Consider the following 19467-nt stretch of genomic DNA (forward strand, 5'->3'; position numbering starts at 1 on the left):
ATCATGGAAGCAATGAAGGAAACTCCCATACACTTAGGACTTCATTCGCCGACAACCAAAGCCAGGTGCTGATGATGAACTTAAGAGAACACATTAAATATAAGAGATGGGTGCAAGCAGGCGCACCAGAGCAAACAAACACACATTAACAAACCAACATACCAATGTTTATTTTGAGGTTATATTCAGGAAGGATTGTAAAATCTGAACTTGGACCACCAAAGTTTTACTCTGTTTTCGTATTTGCTCAGTTCCTTTCTTACAGGAGATAAATGTATTGTGGTCACTTATATATGAAAACTGTAATCCCTTCCTCATAGATATAGCCATTAAAGCATGGTGTGTTCTAAGGAATAAAAGCACTGAGCTAAAGGATAGACCTAGGCATACCCATGCATTCATCTATATAGCAATTACACATACTACCAGAAGCTAACAATAAGTTTTACAATATGCACAGAACTCTATCACTTAATAGAAAGGATACTTGAAAACTGATACACTATGTTATCAAGGTGAATATAGTAAGGTCAAGAAGAATGGGTAGAATAGGCCAGAAATAAGATACTGAATGGGATCTACTAGTGGAGACAAGCAAGGTTTTCTAATAGAGGCAGAAGTGCTGGAAGCAGGGAAGGGAGTATTAAAGATAATTGCAACATCTGTTGAACACGCCTTTGTTCTTTCCCAAATACAAGATCATAAAACAAATGAGTAATATCTGTCTATCTCAGCTTTCTCACGAAGACTGTGGAGGGGTGATTCATATCATTGCAGAGACGCCCAAGATCACAGTTATTTTTGAAGAATTTTCTAGAAGCTGCACAATGATTTTTCTAGAGTAGAATTAAAAACTTAATTTACGCCATTTTCTAGTCCAGCAGCTGTCCTTCCATTTTTTCACCCTGCAGTACATTTTCCTGTCTCGAGGCTTTTGCATGAGCTTTTCATCAAGGCTGGGGTAGTCTTCTGTAATCTTTTCAGGTCCAGGTCTTTGTAGGTCTCAGTAGTTCTCAATCCATGGGTGGCAACCCCTTTGGGTTCACATATCAGATAGCACTCTACACTTCACATAACAGTAGCAACATTGCAGTTGCGAAGCAACAACGAAAATAATGTTATGGTTAGGGGTCAGCACAACATAAGGAATTGTATTCAAGGGTTGCAATGTTAGGCAAGTTGAGAAATACTGAGCTAGGTCCTTCTGTTCTCTTTAGCTTGAAGTTACATGATCCATTAAAATGTCGTTCAGTCACCACGTAGCCTGGTGGCCAACATCCGACCTGGACCTCTCTTCAAATTATTTGCCTCCTTAGTTTCCTTTAGAACATATGTTGTCATCTAAATTTCTCATTCCTGTTCATCTTACTCTCTCATCATTTGTTTTTCCAAACAAACAAATGAAAAAACTCTAGGATCCTCTTTGTCCCAATGCTTAAAAGATAGTCCATCCCAAAGCAAAGCCTGGCACTGAACTAACTGTTTAATAAAAGAAAAAATAGGGAAGAGAAAAGGGGGAAGAGAAGGAACGAGAAATGTATATGTGGAACTGAAAACCAGCACAACAGAGAAATCACTTCCCTCTCAGTTTTTACTTATTTTCTTCATTCTTCCTCCAGGATGTCATTCAGGAAAGTATTTCTATATATTACTCAAGGTGAATAACTGTTAACTTTCAGTATGTGGTATGTTCAATGACAGTTAGGAACATGTTGAAGTGGGGCCTACCCCCAAACCAGATTACCTTCTGAGTTTGATTCCCAGGACTCACAATGTGGAAGGAGAGAACCAACTTCTACAAGTTGTTCGTGGACCTCCACAAGTGCACTGTGCACTGTAGTATACACAAAGCCAAACGCTCTTCTCTCTCTCTTTCTCTCTCTCCCTCTTCTCTCTCTCTCTCTCTCTGTCTCTCTCTCTCTCTCTGTCTGTCTCTCTCTCTCTCTCTCTCTCTCTCTCTCACACACACACACACACACACACACACACACTGATTAAGTTAAAGGCAAAAGTTAAGCTGTGAAGGAATGGAAGAAGGGTGTCAAGTTTATTAAAATTTACCATCTCTTATGAAATACACATGCTGGCCTGACAAATGGATTCACAGTTAAAAACACAAACTACTCTTACAGAGGACCTGAGTTAGGTCCCCAACAGTCTCATCAGTTGGTTCACACCCGCCTGTAACTCCAGCTCTGGCAGTGGGGTGGGGTCTGAGGTCCTCTTCTGAACCAAACAAGCACTTACCCACACAAAGACACACACTTATATACATATTTAAAACTAAGTATTTTTAAAGAAATGTATATTGAAAGATTGTTTTTTGAGATTTTGCTTTGTTTCATTTGTTTACGGGTTTTTATTTTGTTTGTTTTTTTTTTGTTACAAGGGCAGGGTAAGATTTTCTGCTGAGGATGCCTTTATCAGCCACTATAATAATAGCCAGAGGATAATTTTCAATTTCTTCATCTGTTCTACTTCTGCCCATGCACGTGTTCCATTGGACCAGTAAGACAAGCACTGAAGAATGTAACTGACTTTACTATGGCATCTGTAATGCAACTTTGATCTCAAATTTACTTCGAATTCCAGCCTTCTATGATTCTGAAAATCAGGTGATACTTTTGTCAGCATCCATTGCCTCAAAATCTTAACCACCAAGAACCAGAATTCCGCACCGTTAGTATTTGGATCAAATGGCATCACATAGCAGATATGTTTTGGCAGAATGCTGTGCAAACGTCCGCATTTATTAAGTTTGTTTACTAACTAGCCGTATTATCTGTCTCATTTTGGGCTTTCTGTAGGTGTGGACAGATGGGTTGAAAGTCTTCCTTGAGGCATAACACACATAGGATTGGACAGATGGGCTCCAATAAGAAACCTTTAGGCCTGAAACACATGGATGAAACAGAGAGAAAGAAGATACGCCATTATCTAGTGATGCAGACATAATTTTAAACTATCTGAAACATCTAAAGCAAAGCTGGAAAGTAGCACAGGGTCTCTCTCTTTCAAAGGTACAGATTTTCCGTCCACGAGTTACATGTTACAAGCAGCCTCAAAAGCCTAAAAAGAACAGTTCCAATGAGAAAGTGGTACTGCCAATAGTTTTCTACTAACAGACAATTATTTATTAAGTATTTTCATCAGTGATTAGATGAGAATTTTATAGACTGCTAAACAAATGGGACAAAAGTCATAATCAGAAATGAAAACATCAAAATATAGAGTCATTTCCCAGTGGATAGAGATGGGTGGAAATTATCTAATGAAGAAAACAGATGAAAAAGTATACTTAGGTGCCCCAGTACAGAAGGCAAAATAAAAGAAGCCTTACACACATGTATACTGGGAAAACCGTTATTAGAGGCAGCACAGAGAGAAAGCGCAGGAATTACAGCTGACAAGATCACTGTCAAGACTACCAGCATGGGGACGTGGCTGAAAGGCCAGCCGACTTCTCGGGTCTATTGATAGGAGCATTGCTTCTGTTCTGATAACTGAAAGACAACTTCATTGAGGAACTTCTGTTGGTGCCTATGTTCCGAAGACACAATCTCTAATCTGTGCAGTGTCCTAGGTGGCAATTGACCTGGGAACACAGAACTGGAGAGTCCTCTCTGGCTTCCAACCTGCTGAGAAGAGGCTGGTTTCCCATACTGATTCCCATAAAACATTCTCATGTGAAGGCTGAGTGCCAACCATGCTCACACTCATGCACATATGTCTGACAACCCTCTCCACACTCCCAAGTCTGGATTACAGGAACAACTCAATCTTTCCACCATTTACAGCAAAGCGAAGCAGGAATATCTGGCTTTACTAGCCCTAAGGAGAGCATCATTCCAAATGTAATTTGGTAAACAGTCCACTTATTTAAGTCTTTAAAAATGTCAAATTCATGTTACCAATTTGTGTATGGACCCCCTGACTGATAAAGTAATATTTTTCAAACACCTACTATAAGGCATTGTGAGCCGCTGCATCTATTTAGACATCTCATTCCCCTGTGGTAGTCTCCATAATTGTGTTTGTTACAAGTGAGGAGATGGAGGTCCCCTGAATTTGATTTGTTTACAATCAAACAGACAGTATGAATATGTGATGAGTTTGGCCCCAGGTTATCTAACTTAGAGTCCATCTAGAGCAACAAAAAGGGAATGACAAGAGAGTCAGTAAGAAAGAACAAAGAGAAGTCACCACTGTCCACATCTAAAGATGTATTTGGAAACACACTTCTAGCCTTAGCCCTCCAGCCTATGTCAGGCAGAGGATCAATGCTGTCTTCTACTTCCCACAACACGTTCCCCAGAACATGACTACCATTACATTGCCAGTCCAATCCCTGCACACTTACTCACCTACTTTCAGTTCCCCTCCTGCAATGAGTAAGCAGGCCACACTTAGAACATTGCTTCTGTCCACAGGGAATTCTAGGGTCCCCATCACATAGAGGCGTCTAAGCACTGGGAGATCAGTATCCACCAGAACAGTCCTGTCTGCAGAAAGCAAAAAGGTTACTCAGATGTGTGCACCTAAAGCAAAAGCCAGCTTCTCTCCTCCGGGGATGTTCCAGGCTTCTGGCAATTCAGGAGCTGTTCCTGTTGTGACCTGAGTCAGGCCAACTGCAGCAACCAGAACAAATACTCTGTAGGAAAGAAAGTCAGTCATGATTAGTAAATTTTACCACTCTTTAACATGTTATGTTATGACCAAAAGCCTTGCTTAAAGCTGTCCTCAAGCACCCCACACACAACCCTAATTTAGTACAAATTTAGTACATAAAGATATGAACTTCATATACGTTATACTTGTGTCCTAACTTTTGACAAATTTCAAAGCACACAGAACAAAGGAAAAGCTCTTGGCCTTGAAAAGATCTATAATTTGGTTCTAAATCCCAGCTCTGTTACCTGCTAGATGGGAGACCAGTTTTATCCATCCATTCCTCAGTTGTCTTGTCTGTAAAATGGAAATAAAAATAGTATCTGCTTCCTCCTCAGTCTTTTGTGAGTATTAAATGAGTTGATAGATTAAGGTGCTAACACAACATGGTAAGTCACATGGAATTCCCTAATTTCCAGGATGTAATACAAAGTGCACAGTGCCCACTCAGTAAGTGCTAGAGAGAAGCAGTCTGTGTACAGATTTCCATTTGCTTGGCAAGCTTATGGGGATCATGGGTGACTTCAAACAATTATTCTCCTCCCTGCATCCTCTCCTGAAAGCCTTTCTTTGTATAACTTCAAGAGAAATAATCATGGTTTTTGCCTGATCTTAACAATAAAGTAATGTATGAATAAAACATTTTCACTTAAAACAGTAAATATTTCATGAGTGCTGAAGTATTAAGTGTTGCTCTCTGAAAATACTTCAACATGAATTCAAGATGTCAAATAAATGTTTCTGCTTTAAATTTTAAGCATCACAATCACTGACAGGTGTACAGATTTTTAAAAGAAGTTCTTTTGTTAGCATAATCTCATTTCACATCCCAGGAAACAACGGACTCTGCCGTTCTTAAGGACCTGACCAAGCAAATTAACTTGTCATGAGTTGTCTTGCTAGCCCTTGTCTGTTTCTTTACTTAGAAGACCAGCCATGCCCTCCTGTGGCAAAGACAGCAAGGGCTATAAGGCTGCAAGCCAACTGGCTCCTTCTTCCTCCTGAGTTTACAGTCTGAGCCTCCAGGCTTGGGCTGTCTTTACAGTTAAAAGATGTCATATGACTGCATTGTAGCCAGTAACATGCACACATACTTCCAGCATACTGCCTTCAGTCCAGCCTGTAACCTCTACATGCTCCCTCCCTCCTCACTTCTCTCAGCTGAATACAGAGAGTAGATCTCCAAGTATGTCCATGGCCGGCCTCATCAGCAACACCCACTGGATGAGAAACTGCTCGAGATCTCAGCTGACAACAAAGCACTCCTCACCTCCTCCTTAGAGATCCCCACCACTCCTGACTCTTGAGAAATAACCCATCTCTTCCACATTCCCAAGACACCATCCACACACTCAAGTCCGAGCACTGAAAGGTGCTCTTTGAGCTCCACACACACATGACTGCTTGTCTAAATGTCATCATCGTCGAGTCAGTCCTTCCTCTCCTTTTTTTAGGGGAAGAAACTAATCATTTATAAAGGAAAAGAAATGTGTTTATCACACTGTCAAAAATAAAGACATTAAACAAGTCTTTCCAGCTTTGGTGAGTTTTGTCCACACATACCTTCAAGACAAGAATCCATTACAGTATTTACAGGTAAGATGATGGATTAGACAGAGAAAGAGGTCAGCCTCATCTCTGGTACTTCTCAAAACATTCAAATAAAAGAGGGAAATATTCATAGGATGGTATGGTTTGTGGCTTGACATTTGAGGTTAATAGTTATTTAAACTAAAGTCCTTAAAAAGTTAAAGTTTTGTGCAAATGGTCATCATGTGTCCCAAGCCATAATCAGTGTCTGCTTATAGAACTGTTAGACAAAACAATAAGCATGGTTGATAAATGTTTCTTTCATTCACAGACTATACACAGAACCACACACATGATAGTAGACTCTTTAAAGGTACATCACGGGTAAATATGACAAATGCATAGAATTTGCATACCAATCTAGCAGGAATTCTTCCTTTGAATTGTCCTACCTACTCCAATTGTGCCCTGGGGAATCACACACAGATTAACTGTGTGGGACCAGTACATGACTTCTTCCCTCCTGTGTTTATTTTATCAGGATTTTAAACAGAATCTAATGTACATTAGTTCCTCAGAATAATACCAAGCAGTAAACACATCAATAAAATTCAGCAGACACCAGACGGAGAGGATGGGCTACAGAGAGAAGAAGTATCAGTTATTCCTTTGGGAGTTACATTTTGCATTTCAAGCTTCCTGAATTCGACTCTCCAACTTTTTGTCCCTTTCCTTACTTAAGATATAGCAAACTTTTCAAGAAGTTGAAAATGAAAGGTGAGTGACAGGTGTTTCTTACCAATATACAGATATATTAATTATATTACTATATACTATACATTATATACTACTTTATTATATACAGATATACTATATTGTTGCCATGATAGATATACTAATAAAATAATACTTGAGACTTGAAGTGATGCTATACCTTAATTAAATGGATATTGGTCTGACCTTTTTATTTCTAGCTACCTTTATTTCGAAAATACACTAATCTACTTCTTACAACACAATTCTTCTATAATGAAATAAATGTATCTCGTATAAAATTTTATGCTTAAGGGGTTCTCCTTGTATCACAATTGTAGAGATGATACTAGCATGAACAATGGAATATACAATTCATGCTGATATTGGCTCCAGAGCAGATAAGCCACCAGGCCAATCTGCCCTCAGATACAAGGACAGCTTGTTTCCTTTTGTCCAGGTGTGAATTTGAACCAATATGCTACAGTCTCTACAAGTAGCATCATTTCTGAGACATTACTCAAAGTATTTCTAGTAATCACTCATAAAAGGTTATACAACCCAGATAATACGTATAAATGATGGACCACCTCTATCTTAACGGTGGCCCAATACTTTCCACCTCATCCTGGATGGATGCGGCTCTTCCATCCTATTCTGTCAATGACCAATCTATCCTACTTGAGAGAGTGAGCACTGCCATATGGAGGGAACCATCTGGAATTTCTGTTGCTCAATAGGAGGCTGATGGGGGAGCTGATCTGGAAAGAGCCTCCAAAAAGAAATAATGAGTTCCAGATGTAATTAAAGACTGTCTTTCCCCCCAAAGGGGCTTAGGACCAACCATGGTGTGGCATTTCTGGGTACCGAATTGCACTTTCTACCACTTGTTCATTCGTCAAGTACTAAACACCCACCATCATTATTCTAGGATCTCTTGCCAAACATTTGGGTTTCTTTTTGGTTTTTTGTTTGTTTGTTTGTTTGTTTTGGTTTGATATGGTTTGGTTTCTGAACATGCTCTCTTTGGACAATCATAAATATGAAGCTTTAAAAGAATTCTCTGGAAACTTAACACTAGGTAGTATCTTTAAAAGCTTCCTGTGCACACTTGATATAAAGATAATGGAAACAAAGGAGAGCCAGTCTTGTACCAATGCAACATCATCTTGGAGAACAGAAAACTGAAGACCTGGCCTAACTGTAAAAACAGATGTTGCTGACACAGAACTAGGACTTCCTTTTATTTCAGGACTAATTTAACTAATATAATCACCAAGTATTCCATATAATTTCAACCCTAGATTTAAACTCAGCTTTTCCCAGAAAAGTCTAAGAATCAACGTCACTATTTGGGTGGCATTCCAAGGGTCTGACACTTGTCTCAATCCTGCAGAAATGAGATCAGGGGCAAAGGGCACAGATCTTAGGAACAATGATGGGGTCACATGCACAGGCATGATTTAGGGGAGACAGCAGCACTGTTTGTATGGTAGGCACTATATCAGGCCCATAATTGAGGAAGAGAGGACAGTTTCCATTACAACCCTCCATTGTCAGGAAGAAGGCTGCACCAACAGTGGACATAAATGAAGCTTCTGAGGAAGAGCAAGAGCACACAAGGCACAGCAGAGCACACAAGCATTTGTAGGTTGTCATTTTCCTGCACCTTCCATATATAATGTATTTGTTTCTCGATCCAGACTCAGCTGCAACATTTTCCTATAAATACCTTAACTAAATGAAAAGTCAATCGTAATGACATTGAGATATCAAGTAAATGAGCTATCCTTCCTTTTAAAAAGAAAAGTACTTTTAGATCAGAATGAAGTTAATATGCTGTGGTTAGTGGTGGTACTTCCTATCTTTTGTGGCCTTGTGTAACTTTAAGGGATACTATCATAACTTATAAATATGGCCCCGAACAATGCTACAAAAATAGTGGAGCTGTCACACATAAATAATCCACCATGAAGAAAGGTTACCATGACTGAAAATTCGTGTCAAGGAGACACATTACTGGAACAATGGTACTGGGTGTTCACGAGAACCCTCCCCACAGAAATCTGAACAGGACTGTGCTCGACAATAAGGATCCATTCTCCCTAGAACAACACTCTGTTCAATGAGCTGCAAGCGCTAGCGCTTGCTTTAAAAAAAAAAAAATTAAATCCACACAGGTGCTTTCTTTATTCCACCCCCTGACTATCATCTTGTTTTCAAACTGGTCTTAAAAATAGGCAAAAGAAGCAGTTTGCAAAGGGCCTGAAGGCATGATTCAAGAAAGAAAGCCAGGTTCCTCACAACTTGACAGAAAACCATCTGCCTTCCTGATGTGTGTGTGTGTGTGTGTGTGTGTGTGTGTGTGTGTGTGAGAGAGAGAGAGAGAGAGAGAGAGAGAGAGAGAGAGACTGACTGATACACAGAGGCAGAGATAGAGACAGAAAGAGAGACAGAGACAAAGAGATACAGACAGCAAGGGAGATTGGGAAGGGGGAGGTAATAGCCCTCCTCGTTTAAACCACACACTACATTCCCATCGTACATATACTCTGAATGTCTTCCCCAGTCCTTTACAGACATGCATAATTCCCACAGCAGAATCAACACTTTAAATTATGATATTTTAATTGATCAATAAAATGTTTAACATACAATGTTTGCCTCTTCCTCTAGTCTATACCATCTGTTCCACACAAACCAAAAAAAATATTGTGAATCTGTGTAATAGGAGGGTTTTTAAGTAAAATTACCTACAGTATCAGATCAATCCTCTGAACTCCAAATTCTGAAAGGAAAATGCCAGGGAGTGGTGCCGTTTTCATAATAATAAAAGAAAAGAAAAATCTTTCCTCCTCTCATCTGGCCTTACTGTTTTAATCCAGGGCATGTGCTGTGCTCCTGTGCTGGCTAGTTTTATGTCAAATTGACACGATCCGAAAGTCGTTTGGGAAGAGGGAACCTGAATGGAGTAAATGCTTGCACAAGATTGGCCAGTGGTGCATTTTCCTGATTGATGATTGATGTGGGAGGGCCCAGTTCACAGTGGTAAGTGGTGTCATCCCTGGGTTGGTGGTCCCTGGTGCTGTTAAAAAGAAAGAGATAGAGACAGGGAAGGAGGGAAGAAGGAAGGAAGGAAGGAAGGAAGGAAGGAAGGAAGGAAGGAAGGAAGGAAGGAAGGAAGGAAGGAAGGAAGGAAGAAAGGAAGGAAAGAAGGAAGCTGAGCAAGCTATGAGGACCAGTGTTCCTCCATGGCCTTGTTTTGAGTTCCTGCTTTGACTTCCCTGGATTTTAGACTACAAGCTCTCAGATGAAATAAACTCTTTCCTCCCAAGTGGCTTTTGATCTTGGTATTTTATCACAGCAATAGAAACCCTAACTGAGACTGCTACTCTCCTCCAGAAAGTCTCAAAACCTTCAGATGGGATGACTTGAAGTTGTAATTTCAAACATAGACCAAACACCTTTGCTTATATCAATAGGTCATGTACAATAAAAATAAAAGAAATCAAACCTTGGAATACTAAGGATAAGTATACATTTTAATAAATTTGAGATTAGCTGTTAAGTACGAGTTTGGCTTTAGCCACATAATTCTATTTCTTCAGTTCACTGTGGAAGAGTGTAGGCTGACATGAGGTAGGGGATAAAGTTCTCTCTCCAAACCCGATAGTGCATATGTGACTAAAAACATGTATTTTGTGGGAAGGGAAAAGCTAGTAACCCTCATCTGCTCTAACTAATACATTTTTACAGGCTACAGTTTGTAGAAACCAGACGAGGCATCAAACATTCCTATGTGAATTTTGTTTCATTTTTTTTCCCTAAGGAAAGCAATGAGACTGGCTTCTTTTTTGTTTTGTTTTTCAAGACAGGGTTTCTCTGTGTAGCTTTGGAGCCTGTACTGGAACTAGATCTTCTGGACCTGGCTGGCCTTGAACTCACAGAGGTCGCCTGCCTCTGCCTCCTGAGTACTGGGATTAAAGGCGTGCACCACCACTAGCCGGTGAGACTGACTTCTGATGAGTTCACGTAAGTTCACAGCTTGACCCTGAAGAAAGAGTGTAGAAATCTATGAACTCATTTGCTCATGAACGAAGCACTTTGGGCAGAGGTCTATACAATGAATGTTCTCTATTCGGTGTTTATTTCCCCATGAGTTGGAAGCAAAGGCCCCATGTTTATTTTTCATTTAAAACAGAGAGGGAAATATATTCAGAAAGTATAAGGTTCTTCATCTTTCTTCATTGCTGTTTTTTTTTTTTTTTTTTGTTCTCACGCTACTAATGTATTTTTCTAACTGGAGGAAAACCCCAAACCATTACTATGTTCCTTAAAGATGTTGACATTCGGAGTCTATTTTGCTCTTAAATTTAATGAACGCTGTTCGGTGAATATATATTTGTTTGAGAAGGCTTAAAATATCATCCTGACAAATATTGGCTCATACACTTCAATATGCTATTGCAAATGATTTAATTGCTAAGCAAGAACAATTATATGTAATACTCATAATTTTATAAAATGATTTTATTATACAAAAATGTGCAAATGATTTCTGTGGAGGTTGTCATTGTTCTGAATATCTGTGATATTTATAGTGTTCCAGAGTCTTTATGCTTCTATCTGTCTGCCTGTGGATTTCAGTAAATTACATGAATCTGAAGAAAAGAGTTTACTTGGGTTTTCAAAACAAATTCCTTCCTGTTTAAATTCAAATATTTTCTCAGAGATCATGAGGTTTGCTAGAATCTTTATTCATAATTCCAAGTATTTTAACAAAACTATCCAGATTCTACAAGTTCAGCCAAAATCCCAGTTCTCGAAGTATCTCTGTATGACCGAGACAGAGACTGGAAGTTCTCCCTTTGTGAAATCCCTCTTTCCAATGCAGGGCATATGGTACTCTCCAAGTCAGGAATCTAAGGGAAAGCATTATCTTTGGTAAACATTGGCTCATGTACCGGTTCATCCAAATGGCATTATTATCAAATCTTAAACAATTACAAGTGCCATTCAAATACTCCCACTGTACAAAGAGAGTAAGTTTTTTCTTTATTTTTGACATAGAGTCTTATAATGTAGCTCAGGGTTACGTCATTTGAATACTGGGACTATGAGTATGTACCTGACATGGGAAGAAATTCTTTGGATGCTACTGATCAGGTGATTTTTACTTTGGAAGAAGTAGATTTGAAGGCTTTTTAGCATCTTCCTCTGATGAAATCATCAGAATAATCATGACAATAAGTGAACACTGTGCAGTTCTATGTCAAGGCCCAGAAGATGTAGGGTAGTGGGGGTCGGCTGGAGGAGGGAAGGGGATGGAGCGGGAACTGTGGTTGGTATGTAAAATGAATAAAAAGTTTAAAATTAAAAAGGTGATGTAATATTTTATGTAGTAATATGGAATAATAAAATGACTCTTTTTAAGCAAAGATAATCACTTGAAATGTGTTATCTATGAGAAAGTAGAAACTAATGAAAATGTGTGTATATAATTAGATGTAAATGTTTTGTGCAGATTGCATAGGTTATGTGGTAGGACACCCAAAGAGCAAGCAGCATTGTCACTTACAGGAAGTGAAGGAAGGGATAGGACAAAAAACAAAACCTAATGGGAAACTGCAAAGAATATTCCTTTGTGCCTTGGAATGAGAAACATGTGCTGCCTATTTTTAAAGCTTTAAAGCAGAAAGATGAGTGAGTGGGTGAAGGTGCTTGCTTCCAAATCTGGTGAAGTAAGTTTCATTTCCAGGGCACATATGTAAGAAGACGAGACAGAACTTCCACAAACTGTTCTCGGACCTAAACACACAGTGGCATATGCATTCACTTCCTACACACACACACACACACACAGAGAGAGAGAGAGAGAGAGAGAGAGAGAGAGAGAGAGAGAGGGAGAGAGAGAGTAATTAATTAATTAATATTAACATTTTTCTGAAGATGAGATTGAAACTAAGAGTTGAATCTGGTTACATTTCCATTTGTTATAAATAAACATATAAATCCTTGGACGTTGCTACATTGTTATTAGCTCTAACTAATTTCATGGGCCATTATATGCTGTTTTTACGTATAAAATTGTGCCATCTATAGACAGTGATAATTTGACCTCATCTTCTTCACTTTGGGTGCCCTTCAAAACTTCCTCTTGCCTGGTTGTTCTGGCTAGGATATCCAACAATATGCCGGATGAAAGTAGAAAAAATGAACACTTCTGGTAGTTCCGAGTTTCAAGACACTTTAATTTTCCTTTATCCATGACAATGTTAGCTGGTGGATGTCATAGTTGCCTTTAGTAAGGTCAAGTATGCTAGTCTTTAAACCAATTTATTCAGAGAGGTTTCCGTGTCTCACAAAAAGGTTGGAGTTTTATGGAATGTCTTTCTGCATCTATTGTCTTTTATTTTGTTGCTGTGGGGAGCCATACTTACTGACTTGCATAAATTGGCCAGAAATGTGTATGAGGAACTACCTTTGAATTCCTTTAAGAAATCTTACCTGATTATACTTGAACATATTTTTAAAAATTTGGAGGAAGATATGGCTCTATGGGTAAAAGTGTTTGTTGACAAGCCTGACGACCATGAGTTCCATCCCAGAACCCAGACGGTTGAAGAAAAGGACAAATTACTGCAAGTTGTTTCCTGACCTCTACATATGCATCACACAGTGACATGCACATTTACACACACACACACACACACACACACACACATGCACACGCACACGCACACGCACACACGTACAGAAAGATAAGAAGTTAAAAAAATTGTAAAGAGGAGACTAAAGGATTATAAGATATTTCTGTATCTCTATGTAGATTTATTTTTTCACAGGAAATTCTAATGAGTTATTTTTAAATAAGTTTATAGACGTCTGGTAAGAATTTGAAATATTAATAGAGGATTTGATGAATGACATAAGGAACGTGCTAATCTTTTACTCTGGCTCACAGAAATGTGTAGAACAGACTGAGATAACAAAGGAATGGAACAATGAGTACAGGCCAGCACTTAAATCCCAACCAGCCAATCTCCCGCTGTGGGAGCCTAACAAATTACTCAGAGTCGAGTACTTTGTATTGAGGTATTTCAACAGTGTAGCCCCTGCTTCAGACCACTTATTGACCTGATCAACATTTAGACTACACATTTTAAGAATGTCTAATTTGGTTCAGATACATGTTAAAGATTAATAACTTCCATGACAAACTAACAGCTGAAAGGGGTATGAAGAGGTGGGACATAATTGGAGCAAGCCCTTAAAATGCAGGCCATGTCTGTACCCCTTCCATTCTCTCTCCTCCGGACCACCACCAGGTGAGCAGGCTACCCCACCACTCCCTCCTCCTGTGATGTCACCACCAGGTGAGCAGGCTACCCCACCACTCCCTCCTCCTGTGATGTCACCACCAGGTGAGCAGGCTACCCCACCACTCCCTCCTCCTGTGATGTCACCACCAAGTGAGCAGGCTATCCTACTATTTCTGCCTCCTGTGATCTTACCACCAAGTGAGCAGGCTATCCCTCCACTCCTTCGTCCTGTGATGTCACCACCAAGGGAGCAGGCTATCCCTTCACTCCTTCCTCCTGTGATGTTACTCTGCTGCCTCACTTTCTGTGGTTCGGGTTTACATCAACTGAGACAGTCAACCATGGATTAAAGCCTCTAGAATTACGAGCCAACGTAAATGTTTCTTCCTTTTCTTGGCCATTTTTTTACAGCAATGGAAAATGACTGCCACGGTCTTCATTAATAAGAATTGTGGATTGTGTTTGCCTGTGATGAGTGATGTTGACATTAAAGGGGAAATAGAAGATACTGGGATAATCCAGTCTATAAAAACTGCTAATTTTATTTTCTTGATGAGGCTTGAACTAAATGTGAAGTACCAAAATATATGTTATCAATCAAATCCTATATTTTCTGGGAAACAATTAGTCTCTGCCTTCCCTTTGTTACCTGGAAGCCCTTGGCAGAGAGCCATGTAAGTCCTTAGTCCTGGGCCTTTTCCTTGGGGTGCGGGGTGCGGAGGGGCTGGCCATATTTCTTATGCAGCTTTAGGGGAAACGACTCATAACCATACTTAATGTATAAAACCTGTGATTTCAATGCAAACTGCTGCCTTCCTCATATTAAAAAAAAAGAAGCAAAAGCCCTCTTTAAGCAGTTTAAAGTCTTTTAACTATTTCCTTTCTGCTTTTTAGGAAACACCTTTTAGCTTTTTCTGCCTACAGTCTCCCCTTGAGGGACGATTTCTGATGAATAAGATCATTTTTAAAAGATTCAGAAAGTATTTGAACCATGCAAGCTGGCATGATCTCATTAAGCACACACCAAATACATATACTAGGAGACTCAAAGAGCGTTGGGCCCATCTGCAGCCCCTCGGTCACAGCTGATTTCTTCAGCGATACTGGTATTTAAGCACAGATAGCACAACTCGGGTCATTTCTTGGTGGCGAATGCCGTCCTGTCCAGCTGGCACCAGGTTTGTCGCTGTTCCAAGCTTTCCTTATTATTTCACTAAGAGAAAAAAAAAAAAAAAAAAACCCTGACAGAAACAGGTGCATCCACGCTATGCAAATGAGAGAAGGTAACCCTCTGAGACTGTTTCCCAGCAAACAGATGCACAAGCTGCTCCCTCACTGAAACCACAGGAGGGGTGTCAGATCCTGGATGCTGATCCACAGGGGGCCTGCAGGCAGGGGAGGCCCTGACTCCCCAGTGAGCTCTAAACTTCTGATGGGCAAAGAACACCAGGCCCCAAGAGGCCCTAGGGTTCTGAGTCACAGGGGGGCCGTCAACCACTCAGTTGGAAGGTGAAGGGAGGAGGAAACAGGCAAACCTTATGAAGGTGCTTGACTGAGAGGCCACAGGCTTGCCAAGGGTGAAGGAAAAATGAGAGGCACCTACTGAGATGACCTGAGCCAGAACTCTTTTAAGAAAAGGAAGGAACCTCCCTCTCTGGCATGCTGCATCTTCTTCCCCAGGGGAAAAGGCTTCCCACAGAGGGAGCATCTGACCCAGGAATTCTGAATAAATACTGGGCTAAATGGGCTCCAGATCAGGTCCAGCAGCAAGAGTCCCAAGCCAGCACTTACAATGGCCTTGCTAAGGCCTGCATTCCTTTAAACAAATGTTCTCTGTGTGGCATATTCCTGTTCATGTGTCCCCAGATCACCGGAAACACATTAAGAAGAACCACTGTGATTCTGCCTGCCCATCATTCTCAATTTCTTGTTTTAACACATCTTGCTTTCTGATCATCTACAGCATGACAAACCCTTTATTGTACCTGGTAGGCAAAATTTTTTTTAAAAAAAAAATGAGGAATATCCCTCTGACCTCAAGCTAATATAAAAGCAAGAAATTATTACAGAATAATGGAAGATTATTACAGAATAATAGGAAGATGGCCAGAGTATTGTAGGAACACAGGCAGAGGAGGACTCAATGAATTAGAATTCAAAGGTATATTTCAGTAGTTCAATGTTAAGGAATAAGAGTAGGACACCAGGAAAAGAGAGATGAAGGAAGAGAGGAAAACAGGTTTAAGCACATGGTGATGTCTAAAATCCGAATACTCAGACTGAGCAGGAAGAGGGCCTCAAAGTTGTGGCCTGTATGGGCTCTAAAGTGATTCCTGATCCACTCAGGGCTCCATAGATTGACTGCTCAATAAATGAAAACCAAAGCTATGTATATCATATATGATACATTTTAATATTGCATGTGGCATACTCATATGAGTATGTTTTGTCAAATTCAAAAAATTCTAAATACACCTTTACTAGAAAAAATAAAATTTTAAGTATATGTTATCAAATATTATTTTATTTCTTGATGTAGTGATAAGCTGATAAATACATATACATGCCACAATAATCCTATAAAAAACAAAACACTGGCTATGTAATAAAATCTATACAAATACCGTTCTAGTTGGTCTTGAATGCCAATTTAAACAATGCCCACTGACTCCATCAGGTTGGTCTATGACCATGTCTGTGAGAGATGACTGATGTGTGAGGGCCCAGCTGACTGTGGGAGCATGGTCTCAGGGCAGTTGGATAGGTGTACAAGGAAGCTAGCAGAACAAGTCAGAGGGAAGGCCAGCAGGCAGCTCTTCTTTTTCGGGTTCCTGTCTCAAGTTCCTGCCCTGACCTGAAAGTGTAATCTGAAATAAACCCTTTTTTCCCCAGGCTTTTGGTGATACTGTTTGTCGCAGCAATAGAAAGCAAACTGAAACAAACAGGTTTTCAAAGGATGAGATACAATGAGTGAAAACAAACATTTTAACATGCCCTGTTCTTCCCATGGTTTCTTTCCTATCTGAGCTCGGGCCCACCTTTCGTCAAACACATGGTTCAAACAGCAGGACTTCCCCTACATTTTCTGTATGTCCCTGCCAGCATGCTTTCAATTTTGTAAATAGAGATCAACTAGTACGAAAAGGCAGTGATGAGAAAAACAACCAGGGGTAATGTGTCTGTGGATATGTCGTGAGCTACTGTAGCCAGTAAAGACTGAAGTGATCTGTGAAGTAGGATCTACTCTGTCTAGACAGGAGACGCTTCCTCCCATCAGCTCCCAGCATCAGTGTGAGGGGCAAGGATGAAATTGGTTATCATCAAGCCCTTGATCCTCTTTCCAGTCTCAGAAAAATAACCTGAGTGGGTCAGGGCATAGAGGCAAGGCATTTCCCTGAGGGACGAAGAAGGGAGGTCATGGGCACCCAAGTCAGCCTCTGCTGAGCAAGGTCTCCCCACATTACCAGAATGCTGAGAACTCTGACACAGATTTGCTTTGGGGAGGGGTTATTTTATTTGTTTGTTTTCTTAGGGGATTCAAGGACTGCTGTGTCATGAATTCTAATTGCTCTTAATAATTAAAACCCGGAGTCAGATATTAGGGGATGAAAGCTGAAAGATCAGAGAGGCATAGAGCCAGCCACTAAAGTTCTTACTTCTTTGAAATCCTCAGACTAAAAGGGGTATCCTGTCTCTACAAGTTCACAGACTGAATCCTGAGCTCCTGTCTCCTCCTGCCTTTATTCCTCTCTCTGCCCAGTGCCCAGCCTTGTCACTTTCTGTCTGTCTCCACCTCCCTAGTGCTGTGATTAAAGGTGTGAGCCACCTCTGTCTGGCTTTGTTTCTCTGTTAGACTGAATCAGTCTAACAGAGAATCTAACTGAACCATGTTGCCCAGGGTGTCCTTGAGCTCACAGAGATCTATCTGCCACTATCTCCAGAGTGTTGGAATTAAAGGTCTGGGTACCACTCCACTACCTGGCCTCTATGTTTAACTGGTATGGCTACCTCCACACTCTAATCTTCAGGCAAGCTTTATTTGTTAGATCACAAACAAAATATCACCACGGACTGCCATGTAGAATCTTCTCTTTATATCAGAAGTATATATCTATTCTTTTACTATCAGTGGCCTTGCTAAACTCAAACCCCATTTAAAATGTGTGTGTCTTCATGTGTCTCCATGTTTTTTCATACTCATAGTTTTCAACAAAAAGCCACAATAGTAAGTACTGAACCTAGGGGAAGCCGCTGAACCCTGACACTCCATTCTCTGGGGTCTGTGAAATAGGTGATGCGTCAAAGCTACTGTCCAAGAGCTATGCAGACAATAGGAGCACAAAGATGAGAACAAACACCTCATGGGTACCAAAAAGATATTCAAGAAGAGAACAGAGACGTGTCTGCCATTGGCACAGCCAGCCAGGCTGGGCAGAATGTAGAATACGTATCACCTCCAACAACTCCTCTGCAAGAGCTTTGCAGATCCCCCCTTTGCACATAATGTTGTTGCCTCTAAAATGCAACTGAATGAATGGGCTATTCCGCTTCCATTAAAACAGAAGGCAAAAGCAAAGCCCTGTGCTCTTTTCCACACACTTGGGGGCACTATCAGGTGATGGTGCTATCATGTAAACGAACACTGGTAAACAGCTTCAGATGGGAATTACTGATGCTGTAAGCAAGCAAACAAACATGAGGATAAACCTGTATAATAAAACCAACAACACTCGGTGTCACACACTTAACAATTCGCTCTCTCCCTCTCAGTCTATGAATATCTCTTTCTGTGTGTCTCTCTGTGTCCTTTTATTGATTATTTATTTTGTATTTCGGGTATGTATGTGCATGCCTGGTGCCTATGGAGGTCAGAAAGAATGCCAAATCTTCTTGAACCTGAGCCTCAGGCAGGTGTGAAATGCCATGAAGGTGCTAGGAATTGAACCTGGGTCCACTGCAAGACCAAGTGCTCCTAACCACTGAGCCATTTCTCTATACCCTAGTGTACTTTCTTAGTTGAATAGTCTCCATGTTTAAATTTGGGGACATAAATCCAAGTAATCCAAGTATTACTTTCTTTGTCTTTTATTATGATGGATTGTACAAAGAAGTTCCATTATGGCATTTCCATACAGGTCATTTACCCTGTATTTATTACCCTTTCTTTTGTCTGTGTATCTGTATTGGTTTGTAC

The 19467-nt window shown here is 40.3% G+C and overlaps 1 protein-coding gene across 2 annotated transcripts in view; it reads right to left on the reverse strand.

Moving 5' to 3' along the window:
• Window positions 1-19467, reverse strand: part of Pkhd1 (PKHD1 ciliary IPT domain containing fibrocystin/polyductin) — a 456733-nt gene that overhangs the window by 142308 nt on the left and 294958 nt on the right. For both annotated transcript variants that reach the window (XM_087898011.1, XM_087898010.1), the window contains exon 53: window positions 4365-4502. In XM_087898011.1, the coding sequence (XP_087754137.1) occupies window positions 4365-4502 (138 nt within the window). The remainder of the gene's footprint in view (window positions 1-4364; window positions 4503-19467) is intronic.

Source organism: Myodes glareolus, chromosome 18 (assembly GCF_982192425.1).
Source record: "Myodes glareolus chromosome 18, mMyoGla1.1, whole genome shotgun sequence".
Lineage (NCBI taxonomy): Eukaryota > Metazoa > Chordata > Mammalia > Rodentia > Cricetidae > Myodes > Myodes glareolus.